The 16448-nt window shown below is 37.1% G+C and overlaps 2 protein-coding genes across 2 annotated transcripts in view; both read right to left on the reverse strand.

The window, feature by feature from the left end:
• Nucleotides 1-16448, reverse strand: part of PTPRO (protein tyrosine phosphatase receptor type O) — a 211090-nt gene that overhangs the window by 144136 nt on the left and 50506 nt on the right. The window lies entirely within an intron of this gene.
• On the reverse strand, nucleotides 6443-7308 carry LOC118850237 (cytochrome c, somatic). Its single transcript, XM_036759489.1, has one exon. The coding sequence runs from the start codon at nucleotides 7218-7220 to the stop codon at nucleotides 6903-6905; it is 318 nt and encodes a 105-aa protein (XP_036615384.1). The 5' UTR covers nucleotides 7221-7308; the 3' UTR covers nucleotides 6443-6902.

The following is a 16448-nucleotide window of genomic DNA, read 5'->3' on the forward strand; positions in this document are numbered from 1 at the left end:
AAAAAGAGCAAATAGCAGAAGACTGCTTATGTTTATATGCTAATAAACCTGTGAAACAGGGGTTGTTATACAATGTTTAAAAGGAATTACTGGCCCCACCACCAACATTGAATTATGATAACTTGTCACCATAGGCTCTCTACAGGGTTCTATTTTCTATATGTGGTAGTAATAAAAAGAACAACAGCTAGCATTTATATAGCAGCTTAGGGTTTGCAAAGCGCTTTACAAACATTACTTTCTTTGATCAAGGGAGGTAGGTTCTATTATTATCCTCCTTTTACAGATAAGGAAACAAAGGCAGAGAGAAAAGTTAAGGGACTTGCCCAGGATCCCACAGTCAGTAAGTGTCTGAGGACAGATTTGTACTCATGAAGATACTCTATCCACTGCACCACCTAGGGACACCATATAAGCATACAGATACATGCAAAATAAATACAATAATAAGACAAGGATGAGATACTGGCAGCTGGGGGATCAGGAAAAGTCTCATACAGGAGATAGCATTTGAACTGAACTTTGAAGGAAATTATCACACCAGTAGATTTTGTTCACACCATGGACTGAAAGATGAACTGTGACAAACTTATTCATTTGTTTGCAGGGATCCAAAGGCTGACTTGACAATAGTTGGACTCCTTTGAAATTTGTACTATATGAAGTAACGTGCATAAATAAGTGAGAACCCTACTTATTGATTTAATAGCTATTTGTTTAAAATTTAAGCATTCCTATCTACACAACATCAATCCATCATCTATTTCTCTTAATTTTGTTGTTAATTTGTCACATGAATGTTTGGCTTGGGGTATATTACAATGATTACATGGAATATTATATATAAGTGACATATGAAACTGAAAGATGGGAAAGGAGGAAAAGTGCTGGAAACTTTTGGAAAGTCTTAGCAGGAATTTCATCAATACAAAGTATAATTAATAGCCCACTTTCCTACAGTTGTAAACTGTACACATTAAAGTAAATGTTAAATTGGAGATACCTATTTTCTGTCTAAACAGAAAGAAATATCTTATAAAGATTATAAAAATTTGAATATTTGTGAGTGGACATCACCAAGACTATAAATTATCTTTATTTTTTTGTGACCTTATTTGAATACTGGATTAACCATTTCTGTTGCAAAAGTGTCCATACTGACAAAATTGGCAACCCATCATGCAAAGGAAATGTTGTTAGTGGGCTGTTTGCCAAGGTAATCAAAGTAGTACATCTGAGTGTCAAATCAGCCCAAGGGGATGAATTAGATCAGTGAAAAAAGTTGGAAACTCAGTCCTGTGAAGGTGACCAAAATTTTCACAAGTTATTTCTACACTGCTAGATCTACTTATGTATAAGACCTACTTATAATACCTCTTGGACGTTGTGAAATTATGATCAATTAATTGGATACTTCCAAACCTTACCATTTGCCAAGGATCAAACAAGGTTGGATAGAAGAAACTAGACCCAGTATATATATCTATATAGAAATATAGATATATATATAGATAGATATAGATATATATACATATATAGATAGATAGATATAGATATAGATATATGACAACTCAATCTATCATTTTAGGATTGTGATAGACAAGGGTCAATATTAATACAAGTGGGTCTCTCCTTCTAACAGTAAGTTCTTTTTTTCCATTGGAGGAGATATCCAACTGTCTATAATGAACTTTATTACAACTATACATCCCTAAATATATAGTGATGTGAATATAGGAGTGTAATAAGTAGGAGAAATTAAAGCCTTGTAATGATTCTAGAACATATTTTTTAAAATTTAGTCCATTTGGGTCTCAGAGTGGCTTTGACTAGCTCTATTTTAACTTGCCTTTTGATATAGATGAAGCAGTCCAAGATAGGTAGAGACTTACCCTTGTGAATTGAGGTTCAATAGGCTTATTGATCTGCCCAACCATTTAGCAGCAAACACTCTCTAAATGGGTGACTTTTGTGGCAAGTCAACAGCCACCTACATTCAAAATATATGTATCTAAAGCCAAATTATAAGGATGAAATTTGGGAGGTGCTGCTGCCATGTCCTTGGCCTCAGATGGGCAGGAATGTAGATTTCAAGGGGCTCTGGAGTCCTTACAGTTTAGGGCCTGTCCAGCCAGAGCTTCAGAGTTCTCCAGCTTTGGTCCCATTGGTGATCACCATCAATTTAAGTGATAACAGTATAAAAGACACAAGTTCTCAAAGACTTCAGGGACTTTGGTCTGTCTTCATATACAGAAAAGTTTCACTTCCATATGTGGGCTATGAAATTTCTATCATGCTCCCAAGAAAATAATAATAATAATAACAGCTATTGTATATATTGTCCTTTTGAGGCTTGTATGCCCTTTACAAATATTTGATTAACACAATAACCTTGAGAGATAGTTGCTATTATATATATATGCATATATATATATATATATATATATTTATATATATATATATACATACATACACACATACAAATTAGAGGCCCTAGTCAGAGTCTGAAGCTGGATTTAAACTCACATCTTCCTAATGCCTGATCTTCTTAATTCCAGCTCCAGTTCTCTATCCAATTGTACCAGTATGCAACACTTCCTCATTATTCCCTCTAGAGTTAGGTGGAACTAGGGTTAATGGCACTTCCCAGAGGCTGATTATTTTTCATTTGTTTCTTTCTTTTAGTTTATTTTATCAAGTCAGTGGTTAGTAGTGCTGTCTATTGGTTGGATAAAGGAAGCCTTTCAAAATCATTCTTAATTCTAGTGCCTTCCCTTCATTAATTATCTCTTATTTATCCCTTACATAGCTTGTTTGTACATATTCATTTGCTCATTGTCTCCTCCATTAGACAGTGAGGTCTTTGAGGACAAGGACTGTCTTTTGCTTCTCTTTGTGTTCTCAGCACAGGGCATAGCACACAGAAGGCACTTAATAAATCTATTGACTGACCAGAATGATGATGATAATGATAATCCCATTAAAACCCTTCAAAGAATGAACTCATCATTCATGTTGGGATGGCAAAAGATCACATACAATGAGCCAAGCCAAAATGATGTACACTAGGCTCTGAGATCACTACCACAGCCATAAAGGCCAGGTAAGAATCCCAATCCACCAGCCAATTAGACTCCAATAATAGCACTGGTTGGATCAGCATAACAAGTGCTATCTATGTTCCTGCTCCAAGAACATAAAATGTCAACGAAGCAGCACAGGGATTCTGGCTGTTTCCATTTGGAATTGTCATGGTAACCAGCTTAACATGGAGGACAGAAAAATGAATAAAGATCCTTTGATTTCTGGATCCAGAAGAACACATCAGAAATACCAATACCTTGGCTGATGGAAATGCGTCAGTGCAAATTGTGCTGGCATTCCACGAGTGGGCATGAAATGAACTGAAGATTCATGAACTGAAAATATAAATGCTTTTATCCGGTTACAGTACCACATCATAACAAAATTGAAAATAGATATTATAATCAAGATAGAGCAAGCAGATCTCACTTCACAAATCAGTAATAAAAACTGACCAAAGGTGTATTATGCCACTGGATTTGTCAAATGTAACTGAAAGAGGTTTATTTCCAAATGGAGTGGATGAAGTGACTCACACCCAAGAGTGGAATCAAAAAGCGGTAGATGAGTAATATCCATACTAACTCATCCTACAATATGTTAACAAGGAGCCTTCAAAAATGGCCAACTATTTGATTAAAAAAATGGAGAGATTTATGTTAGTGATTCAGGATCAGGTCATAGACACGAGAAACTACAGAAAGGTTGCATAGGAGTCCAGGCCTATTGACTGATGCAGATTATGTAAAGGATGGAAACAGCAATATATCACTATAAATTGCAAAATTAAAATATCTACAAGATGCCTAGAATTTTATACTAAAAGTTCACTATCATTTACAAACTAACATGACAAATCTCTATTTTACATATACAAATCCCAAGATGTCCTTGACCATTTAGCAAACAAATTCTAATGAAAATTCAACATCATCACAGATGTTTCTAGATACAACCTTGATATAATATTGATTCATAAAATTGAAGAATATTGTATTTATGTCATCATACCAAATATTTGTAACCTCTAGATTACATTAGAATAGTTTTTTTTAATATAGAGACCTATAAGGCAGGTGAGAACTGCCATGTGAGAACATGTTGAGGCACCCATCATTCCTGTTTTCCTGTCTAGTACTGGAGTTGTACTGAAGTTACTTTTAGTGGGTCTATAGAGGATGAGCTTACATCCCTATATTCATATGAAATTTCAAAAATCACTTTTTTTATCTACTTGTTTAATACTTCACTTTAATAATAACAGCAACTTTTGTGTGAGCTAAACCAACAATTTTAACTATGGTCCTAGAAAGAATAAGAATGGAGATGGATATATGAGAAGGATAGAGGTAATAGATGAAGAGAGATAGACAAGAGACAGAGAAAGAGATCGAGAATGCAGAGACAGAGACAAGACAGAGACAGAGAGACAGGGAGAGGAGGGTGGAGGAAGGGAAAGAGAGGAAACGTATCCCAATGTTAGAGGTTAACTCTCAGGTTTTTAATATGTGATTATGCTGTAGGGGGCACAATTTGATTGAATCTATTGAAAAATACCAAAGTTCTAAAGCAGGGTGACTTTCTGGGGGATTGAAGTGGAAGGAAACTGTTGAAATAAATCTTGCTTATAGGAACCATAAAATAATATTCCCTTTCTAGGTTTATATCAGCTCTCTATTCATTACTTAGAAAGAGTGATACAAAATGAAGTTGGTGGTGTCTCAGAATGGCAGAACAGAAGAATGTACAACTAATTACAATTCCATTCAAGACTCTTTGCAATATGAGGAAATGAGACCATGAAAATATTTCATCTAGCTGTGGCAACAGTTTCTGAGCAATAATTTGTTTTAAGGAATTTTGCTGTTCAGATTTTGTGGGTGTCTGCTGACAGAGGTTTTTCACTATGTGAACAAGTCCAAGTATTCCTTAATGAGGAAAACAGAGCATTTTGGTTTAGCTCACACAAAAGTTGCTGCTAAATTTACCTTAAAATTAGAAACACAGTGTTCTCTGTGTTTCCAAAAATACATGGCATACCTATCACAGATTTGGAGCTAGAAAGGTCTTTATAGGTTATCTGTTCCAACCCCATCATTTTACAGACAAGTAAACTGAGAGTTTGTTACTTGGCCAAGATCACTTAAGCACTAAGTGACAAAGCCAATATTCAAATTCCAACTTCTGACTCAACTCCTGTATGTGGCTCTCACAGAATGGGAAACTACTCCGGGGATAGTGGCAATAATCTAGGTGATTAGATATGAGTACATGCAGAAAAGGGAATTGATGTGAGAGATATGGAGGTTGAAATGGCAAGATATGATGACTCGCTGGATATCTGGGGTGAAGGAGAATGAGGGATTGAAGACAAGGCTGAGATCACAGACCTGGGGGACTAGAAGGATGGTGTGATCTTCAACAGAAAGAGGAAAGTTTGGAAGAGACAAAGGTTTAGAGGAAAAAATAATGATATTACTTCTGGATAGGTTGAATTTGAAATGCTTTTAGCACATCTAGTTTGAAATGTCTAATAGGTGATTGACATAGGACCAAATGTAAGGGAAATTTTTGTGTCACTTAAACTCCCCCCCACCTCTTCTTTCAAAATTGGGCAGGAGAAATTGTAGGAGAAAATTTAAATGTCAATAATTAGTCACACTATCTCTTTATCAGGTCTGAAAGCATGAATCTTGCTTCTTGAAATTAAAAGAAATATCTTGCTCTTATAAGGAGGGAAGAACCTTACCCTCTTATTGTTCTTCTGGGCTGCTTCAAACCAGTGTGTCTTGAATTTGTCCTATAATGAGAATTGGTTAAAACTAATTATGTCTCCTCTTGCCTTTCTTTATACAGCCCTAGTGTTCACATAGATCAAGCTGTGATATCAGAGGAATAATTAATTTTATAGATTGAGAGCTGTGGTCGATGTGGGAAGTAGACCAATCCCATTCAATTCTGGTGTGTCCGGACGGCATGGAATTGTGATTGCTATAAATTCGTAAGATTTGAGGTTCTTATTTTTATTTATTTATTTTTAAAGTATTCACAAGTGTTTAATTCTTATGACCACATTATTTACCAGATGTACTAACATTACATCTTTTACAACTGAACCCTCAAAGTGAGTATTAACACTACTGTAATATAGGACACAACTGCAAACTTTAAATCCAACAGTCTTAAAAGGTGAATCCTAAGGTACAACTGAGCTTGAAGCAGGTACTTAACTCAGCAGAAGGTCCTATCTCTAGCTCAACTCCTGTGTGCCTCTTCACAGTTCCAATTCAAAGATCACTCATGCACTGTGATGGGATGGTCTTTACTCAGGATTGTTAGACAAAATACACTGAATGTCTTTGACCATTTAAAAGGAGTATTTAATCAAATCACCGTAATTAAGCCGTTAATGCATGGAAAGTTAGGGGCACAACTTTTTCCAAAAGATAACCCCCCACACCTAAACATACCACAGGTAAAAAGTTCTTATGAAAGTTTCTTTCAAGCAGGCTTTCCCTATTGTTTAGTAAAAGCAGCCTGATTCAATCAAAACTTTCCAAGACAGAGGTGGAGCACATTGCCTGATAAAAAGTCCCTAATGTTTTAAAAGAAACAGAAAAGTGATAGCTTGGTTGTGGCTGTAATCATGACCATTCCTTTATTAGGACTGCTGAACAAGATTTTTAAACAGCCATTCATGATCAAAATTCTCTGTTTGAAAACAATTTAAATAGGGTTGTTATGATACATGTAAAAAAGACAAGAAATCTCCTCCGGAGACCTCTCCTTTTCATAATAAATAAGGCGGCAGGCAGCCATCACTCATTGGTGGCCTGTTTCAGGTAGGCTATCAAGTCTGCCCTCTCTCCCTTCTTCTTGATACCGGCGAAGATCATCTTGGTTCCTGGGATGTACTTCTTGGGGTTCTCCAGGTACTCCATCAGCGTGTCCTCTCCCCAGACGATACCTTTGTTTTTGTTGGCATCTGTGTAGGAGAAGCCCAGGGCCTGGCCGGTCTTGCGGCCTATGAGCCCGTGGAGGTTGGGGCCGGTCTTGTGCTTGCCCCCTTTCTCGACCGTGTGGCACTGGGCGCACTTCTGCACGAAGATCTTCTTGCCCTTCTCCACGTCACCCATGCTGAATCCTGGAAACGTGCACCGACTCGGCCCGCAGCCCCGCGCTCGGTCAATCACTCGCTCTCCGCCGTCGGCTGGACTCGCGCTGCCTCTGGTTCTTATTTTTATTTAAAACATTTTAAAGACTTACGAAAAAACTTTTTTCTTTATTTTAAAACTGGTAGCATTGAGAAGATGCTTCGTTGAACATAAATATGACTGTTTGGATTTTCCTGCTTTGGCAAGTGATGAAATATGCATATCCTAACATTGATTTGAGGCCCCATCCTTAAACAAGTCAGTGATAACAAAAACAAGAGCTACCACTTTAAAAGTCACAGAAGCAAGATCCTCAAATTATGTCCAAAACTGAACTTTTAACTGCATTTTCCATCTTTTTTTAAAAAATAGAAACAAAAATCTTTTAAGTTTAATATTTCATATTTTTATATCACTTTATGGATATAGATCACTTTTTTCAAAAAACTCTGTGAGGTAAACGCTGAGGGTGTTATTTCCATTTTACAGATGAAGAAACTGAGACTTAAAGAGGTCAAGTGACTCGTCCAGCCAATAAATGTTAAGCCACTCTCTGAGACTAGGTTTTCCAACTCCATAGCTAGCACCCTTTTCTCTGTGTATCCTGTGATCTTATACTGGGAATTAGAAAGGGCCTTAGAAGTCATCTAATACAATCCTCTCATTTTACAGATGAGAAAACTAAAGTTAAGAGAGGTTAGATGGTTTGTCCAAAGTCACATGGCTAATAAAGTTACCAAGCCAAGACTTAAAAATAGATCACTGAGTCCAATACTCTGTCATCTTTCCACTGGCCTTATAGCCAATAATAATCCTCATGGCCTCAGCTTCTGTTTATGAATATAAAAGTCATGTTATTGTACCATTTTTTCTTCCAGCCCAATATGGGTCCACTGCTGAAAGTTCCTTGTTGCTACTACCAACTCATCACCACTTCTCTGAAGAGAAAAACATGCCAGGAGTGCAAATAGGCAAGGATTAGATCTGCCATAGGCTGGGCCTGACTGGTTTCCTTGGCCCCGATTGTGATTACATGAGCAGGAAAGACAGAAAAAGTGACAACTGGAAAGTTCTCTTGAAAAGTAGATACTGTAGAACCAACCATAAGTCAGTTATTCTAAATATAGGTTACTAAGCTGAGGATTGAGAACCTGGTTCAGAAGTTTTAGGTCAGCATCATCATCAACGAAGTTCGAGGAATGTATTTTTTTATGTAAAAATGTGGTCTAAGAGTCAGGCAGAAGAGTCTAGTACTGGGAAGGAGAACAAAGAGGGTTTCCATAGCAATTCCATGAGAGCTCAATACAATTTGCAGCACTCAGCTTCCTGTGGGCATATGTGTATCTCTCTCTCTGTCTCTCTGTCTCTATCTCTCTCTCTCTCTCTCCCTCCCTCCTCCCCTCTCTTTCCCCCAACCCTCCCCCTCCACCTTTCACTTTTCCCCCAATTAATTAGGTAAATCTGGGAAGCTTTTGGCTACTGCTGACAGCCTTCTACTCAGAAGAAATAGCCATCACTGGCTCCCTCCAGAGTTCTTCCCTAAGCCTGGAGAATCATGGAATACCACAGTCTCTGAAGAATTAAAGTTATAAAAAGAAGGAAATAAACATTTATTAAATACTGACTATGTGCCAGGAACTGCACTAAGCACTTAATAAATACTTTCTCATTTGATCATCATGACAACCACGGGAAGTGGATGCTATTACTATCTCCATCTTACAGCTGAAGAAATTGAGGCAGACAGAAGTTAAGTAGCAGGGTCACACAACTAGTAAGTATCTCAGGTCACATTTGAACTCAGAACTTTCTTGACTCCAGGTCCAGTGCTGTGTTAGTAAGCAAAATGGGCTCTTAGCACTTAGTTCAACCAAGTACCCTTGAAGAGTTTGGCTTTTGTTTCCTTTGAGTAATTCAGTGTATTTCATTGAGCCTTACTAGGTGCTAAGCCCCAGGCCCAAACCCCTATTAGGTGTAAAACCTATGTGGGTGTGGATTGGTAACTAAGGTGGGGCCCAAAGTGGGGCTAACTCAGGGGAGGGCCTAGTTTACACATGAGTTTGAGTGACATTCTGGGACAGCAGAGGCTTTTAGACCACATGGGTTTAAGTTGCCTCTTTGTGATGATTCTAGGTCACGTGGGTGAGTCGCATGTGTGACTCATCCCTGACCCCGACAAAAATATAAAACCAGGGTTGTTCTGAGCTCTATGGCTGAACCTAGATGTTGGTAACTATGAATTTTATTTGGTCTGTCTGTCGATGTTGGTAATTTGTTTGTATTTTGCTCTGAAGTTCAGGATGCTGGTTTTTTCCCCTGAACTAAGTGAATAATATTTGTATGATGAATTAAAGTAAGCTTATCAACCCCTTAACGTTCCTTACTAAAGCAGATCAAAAGAACCTGTGCTTTTGCAGCATGTTGGCAGCTCTCTGGGTGGTGGTTGTGGGTGGATCTTACACCCCCACAGAAGCTGCTAGCTGGATTGTTGAAACAAGTGCTCCATCCACTAGTTGCATTATTCAGAGGGCAACGGGAGGCCCATGATGGACATGGGAAGGCTAAAACCTACTTCCAATGAAGAACTCAGTAGGAGAAACAATGTAAAAGATCTCATTGGGAATATGCATGCCCCAGAAAAGCAGGTGAGTAAGTGATGTAGAGGGAAATAAGAGATGGATAGCCTGCCTGCTATGTTGGTATGCACATGAGATAAAGAGTGCATGAGGACAGTTTCTAGCATAAGATAATATGGGGAAGAAGCTTCACAATCATAAAAGAGCTAGACAACGGCCCTAGTTAACACCACAGTACCATCCTCAACTCGTATTTTATAGCATGTTTTCTATTCAAGAAGTCTTAAAGGGACAGCTAGGTGGCCCAGTGAGCATAGCACCGGCCCTGGAGTTAGGGGGACCTCAGTTCAAATCCAGCCTCAGACACTTGACACAGTTACTTGCTGTGTGACCTTGGGCAAGTCACTTAACCCCAATTACCTTGCCTTCCCCCCTCAAAAAAAAAGTTTTAGAGCAGAAGAAAGTGAGTAGGAAGAGAAGCATCTTCACAGGCAGAAGCATCTTTAGCTGAAGAACATAAAAAGGCCCTCATAGACATTTGTATGGGCGCCGGAGAAAATATAAAATTGAACCTGGGAAACATTGGAAATCTCTGTTTTCACTCTACCTTCTACCAGCCTCTCTGAAAATTCTTAAACCTTAAACCATATGTTAAGGCTTTGCTCTTAAAGGCTTTAATTAAGACACCAAAGTTGTGCTTTCCCAAATGCTTTGTATCTTACTCCTACTCTTTTCTTTTTGCATAACAATCTTTCAGTACTATGTTAAGAGTTGACCATGGACTATATAGCAAAGCACAGATTCAGTACAGAGTTCCTAGCAAGCAGTATTTATCCAGTCTACTTGGACTCTTAGCTAGTAATTTGAATATTGCAAGCAAATATCACTTTTACATTAATTTTCCCCATGTATTTTAAACTATGTTTTATACTAGACAGTTGGAGTTTTTAATTACTGGCTGTCCTCTAAACTTAAGCTCCCATTTATCCTTGTGATGGATGTGTTATTAACTGACTCACTACAACTTCTAATTAATTAGCTGACAAGAATAGAGATAGTCCACCTACTTGTACCAGCCTCACTTTGCACCAACCACAAGGGAATGTATAATATAGCATTCCTGGGAAAAATCTGTCGGACAAGCAGATGGAGATTCTCTTTTATTCCTCTGGCTAAATCATAAAAGGAAACCAAATGTTTTCTTTTAGTGAAAAAACAACAGCAAGTATTTCTTCAATCTGTGGATTCAATGCATGCGTCACTGAAGTGTCCTGAGTAGTCTTACCGTGACCAATACAATACAATATGCTATTAACACAAGCAAGCTCTTCAGGGATCTAAGTGTCAAAGGTTTAACTTTAGTGTCTTGGGTGCATTCCAGTTTGTTTAATTACATCTCCCCCTTTCTGAACCCTGCTCCCCCTCCCACTATGGCAGTTTTAATTAAAGAAGGTATTCGCTAATTCCTGCCTCAAGACAAACAAAAATCCATCTAACTATATTGTTACACGGTTGCTTCATTCACTCCAGTGGGGACTAATTTTCGAAATAGGTATGGATTCTTAATCAGTTTTATTATGTATGTTAAGACCACGAGAGACGTTAGAGAACTCTAAGATAGTATATCACTATTTCGATAGTCCTGCAGAATGGCAAATAAGTGGGAAGAGCATATTCCTAGTTTGTTCTCCCTAGGCCCAACATCAATTTATAAGATATTTCCAGTTTTAATTTACATCTCAGTAAATAGAAAGAGCAACAAATTCCCTCTCCACAGCTGAGCAATTTCCTCATCAAAGATGTATATCCAAAGTATTAATGTGGCAAATATCACGAACACCAAGACAAATTATCTTAATTATAGGTGCAACCTCACTTAAGAGAAATAATTTACAAAAACTGAACTTGGAAAAAAGCTCACCTTGTTCACAAAGATGACTGACCTTCCAAAAAGGATTTACTGTGGTATTCTTTTAAAAGTGAATGTCCTTAGTATATGATTCAATTTATCAGTTATGACTCATCTGGTAAAAAATCAATTGGCATTAGTTTTAGAGGTAGGTGTATCTATTGCATTTAGCAAGGGATGTGTCCCTTGCTTTGTAATTGCTTAAGACTTTTCTTGTCCATGGAATCCCTTACCTGCAATGACCACCTTAAGTCTAAAGGTTTTTGATAATTTAAAATAACCTTTTGTTAAAGAGCAAACAGTAAAAAACAAATTTTTTTATTAATTTTTTTGATAAAACTAGATTTCACTAGACCATCAGTTCTCTGAGATTATATCTTTCAAATTGTGGTCATTCACAAGGACTGGACTTTGAATGAGGAAATAGAAATGGAAAAAAACCTCTAGATCCCCTGATATTAATTGGTTATTAATATGAGAAAAATAATAATTTCTCTCAGTTACAGTAATGCTTTGAAAAACTAAAGCTAAATTATCTTAAATTTAAAAAAAATCTTAATACTTGTCTCCTTGTGCTGAACAACTGTCTACATTTGAGAATACCTTTTCTAATCAGATTTGCACTAATTCAGGGAACCTTTTTTTCATCTTCTAGAAGATGATCTAACCACTTAAGGTCTGCCATTCTTGGATTTCTCAATTTAATTTTAGTTGAAGAAAGCTGCATTAATTTAAAATCCAATTAAAATTACTTTCAAATAGTACAGCAATCTCAGTACAATGGTTAGGGAGTTCATGAACCAGCACATTTGCAAACTAAGATCTATCAAACTGGATTCATTTGTGGGCTTACCAATTTACAATGTCAGTGGCTTTTCAGCCTGAAGATTTCACAGATCTCAAGGGAATGACTATAAAAAAAGAATGTTAGCATGTTATCTGAATCTTTCTTTTTCTGAAGCAGATATGCTTAGTTTTCAGCTACTAAGCTAACTGTCTTTATCATTTTAGGATTGAAACAGCCTACTCTCCATCTTTTAAGACCTATTAAAGGGATACTGTACTTGCAAATGCCAAAAAAGCAAAATTTTCAACATTACTCTCAACAGATGTCTCAGGGGTCAACCTGGGAATGGCAGAAGATTTTAAATGGAGAAGCAGCTAGAGTGGAACAAATTAAATAAGTAAATTGTACAGTTATTTTTAAAAATAAAATTTTATTTCCCTCCATTACATGTAAAAACAATTTTTAACATTAGGTGTTTCAAAATTTTAGTTCCAAAGTTTCTCCCTCCCTTCCCGTCTCCTCCCTGAGAGAGTAAGTAATCTGATATAGGTAATACATGTGCAATCATGTGAAACATATTTCCCTATTAGTCATTTTGTGGCAGAAAACTCAAGGAAGGAGGGAAAGAAGGAGGGAAGGAGGGAAGGAAGGAAGGAAGAAAGAAGAGAGGAGGGAAAGAAGGAAGGAGGGAGGGAGGGAAGGAAAGTGGTGTATTTCAGTCTGTATTCAGACTCCCATCAGTTCTCTCTAGAGGTGGATAGCATTTTTTCATCATAAGGGTAAATTGTATAGTTATTGCATACTTTTCATGAGATGGATCCAAGCTTTTATCAACCATCTTCATCTTTAGTTGTGAAATAGCTCAACAATCATTAAGTGAGATGAGGTCCATATATGATCCTCATTTAATGAGTTAGGAATTTAAATATTAATATTAGAACGAATCACTGAATGGCTGACCTCATCTGTTCTTAGCTCAGTGTACAGAACAACCGTATTACCATATAAGCTTCACAGGTGGATGTGGTATTAGGATAAATTCAATATGTGATTTTATGATGAATTAATTAGTATTTTGGTTCTCTACAGTCTGGTCACAGCCTGGCTTTCTGGATTTATCTCATAATATTCTAGGCATTGTTTTTGTATCTGTAAAACAGGAGGCTAAAACTTTTACCCTACTTTCCCAAAGTTGTTGTCATGATAATCAAATTCCCAGGACTGTGGGAACTGTGTGATGAGCAAAAACCATGAAGAAAAGGAAGTGAACAGGTAGAAGTCAGTCAAGAGATTGTTTTCATCTCTGTGTAATGAGAAAGAGAAGAAAGACCCTGGAGCATTTGGAACTAAATAAGGCATTTCCTGGAAAGAGAGGCAGATGTTCATACTTAAAGGAATGATAATTTAGATTCACAGTTGTAATTAGATGAGAGATTAACCGATAAGTATCAGAGAAAGAAGAGACTACCAGTGATGATCGTTGATTCTCTGCTGAGGAGTAAGAAGTCAGGTTATTCCTTGTCCTGATAACAATAGAGAGATATATTATTCACTTTTGCTGACTTATTTCAATATAAAGCACTGTGCTAAGAAATATAAATAGCAAAGCAAAACAATCCATGATTTCAAGGACACAAACATGAACACAAATGATTCTACAAGAAGGAAACTAAAAGGTATTGTCACAGGTTGTGAAATTTGGGGCAAGAAATTGAAGACCTTTGTAGCACAATTGGTATTTTCATTACTGCTGCCCAGCAAAAGCACCAGATTCAGGTAGGAAAAGCATATTTGGGAAGAGAAAAGCTGATTAAAATTATGTCTGGGAAGAGGATGCGTATTGCCAAGCATTGGCTTAAAATAGAGCAAAGGAAAGATTTCTGACTGGGGATAAAGTGTGCCTAATGAAGGCAGGTAAGAATGTAAGAATGTATTGGCTTCTTGTCTTGCAAATCTAATCAAAGGGCCTTTAAACTGAACAAGAAGAGGGAAAGAGAAAACTGCCTAGGTATACCTACCAAGAGCAGCAAGGTGACATGGTAGATAGAGTGCCAGGTCTGGAGTCAGGAAGGCTCATCTTCCTGAATTCAAATCTGGCCTCAGACACTTACTAGGCAAGTCACTTAATGTGTTGCCTCCACTTCCTCATCTGTAAAATGAGCCGATCCAGTATCTTTGCTAAGAAAACCCCAAATAGGGTCACAAAGAGTTGGATAAGACTGAAAACAACTGAACAACAATGTCTAACAAACTATCATAGAGAGTGGCTACATTATAGAAACTTTAGCAGTTGAGGTATCCAGAATTTCCTAGCAGATAATATCGAAGAAAGGAGCCAGTAATAAATCCTGTCACCTCAGGTATCTAGACACAAAAGCACAAAGTACAATTACTAAGGAATATGAAGTAGGGTTCTTATTGCAAGGAAGCAAATTTGGCATGAAAGATATTACTTCCATTTGATGGGATGAAACTCTTGACTGGAATATAGCCAGAAGAGTGTTGGTAAATGTTTAACAACTGGCTCTCAGAAAAGGAATGATATGTAGCATTTCCTCCATCACCTTCTTAAGTATAGATAATCAATAAAACAATAAATAAAGCCCTGACTTGTAGTATTTAACAATTTCAATGCTATAAATACACTAAAAATTTAACAAGTAGTACATACAAGCTAGTAGGAGCTACCTCTTGCACACCCCTGACTAGTTCTAGAAGGATATATTTTATTTAAAAAAAGCAGTTTATCATTGTACATCATACAGATGTACTCAAGAGAAAATCTAAGAACTAGAGGGAAAAATATGGTAAGGATCCAGGAAATAGAAATAGAAGCAATACTGTCAACAGAATTTACTATAGACCATCTGGACGGAAAGAGGAAATGGATGAGGAGTCTAGGAAACAGAGCATAAACATGAGTCAGAAGAATAATACAGTACTAATGGGTGATTTCAACCTTCTGGATATCTTTTGAAGCTCTCTGCCAAAAGTAAAGCAGATGACAATTATGTTACTTGCCTTAATGATAATTTCATCCTTTAAAAAGTAGAGAAAGCAATGAAAGAAACTCTTATTGTGAAACTGATTATCAACAATAAAGAGTTTGTTGTTGAATTAGAAATGATAGGAATTTAGGGTTAGTGCTCTTTGAAAGATAATGGAAAACTCAAGAGGTATCACAGGACTAAAGCAAAGAAAATACTGACCTGAATTTCAAAAAAAAGGAGAGAATAAACCAAACCTGTAGATTTGACTTTAAATTCTGGCACAATTTTAGAACACATACTAAAGAGTTATAAACCAAAAATCCAGATGAACGAGAGCCAGCATGACTTCACTAATAACATGCCATTACAGACAATCACACTGGTAAATGTGGTGAATTCTGTAGGGATATTTAATCCAACAAGCATTTATTAAGCACCTATTGTGTGCAAAATGTTGTGTTAGTTGCTGGAGATACAAAGACAGAAATGAAACAGGCATAGTTTCCCTAGATCTTAGCACAACATTTGATACAGCGTAATTGGGTCCTCAGAGTGACTTTCCCTTCAGGCAGAAACGTCAGTCCTGAACAGCAGGGCAATGGTAATAGAAACCTGTGCAAGTGTTTTATGATTTAGACTAGACAAAGGTCAAATTGGTTCAGGCTTGGATCTTGCAGCTAAGGCCTCTGCTTATTTAGGGAAAATAAAAATCATACTCTGATGGGTGTGGATGGAACATACTTAAGTTGTTGACTGTTTTTTTTTCCTCTCTTTGAGATCAGTGAAAGAATTGTAAAGGTTTAACTTCCCTTCTCTTATCCCTAAGCCTACATTTGGCAAGCATACTTTATGTGTTTCCTCTACTTCTCAAGCTGTTCTTAATTCTTAATGTTTTCAGATAAAAGTATGATCACTCAGAAACTGCTCTGTAATTCATGGGAGCCAGGA

Source organism: Trichosurus vulpecula, chromosome 5, assembly GCF_011100635.1.
Source record: "Trichosurus vulpecula isolate mTriVul1 chromosome 5, mTriVul1.pri, whole genome shotgun sequence".
Taxonomy (NCBI): Eukaryota; Metazoa; Chordata; class Mammalia; order Diprotodontia; family Phalangeridae; genus Trichosurus; species Trichosurus vulpecula.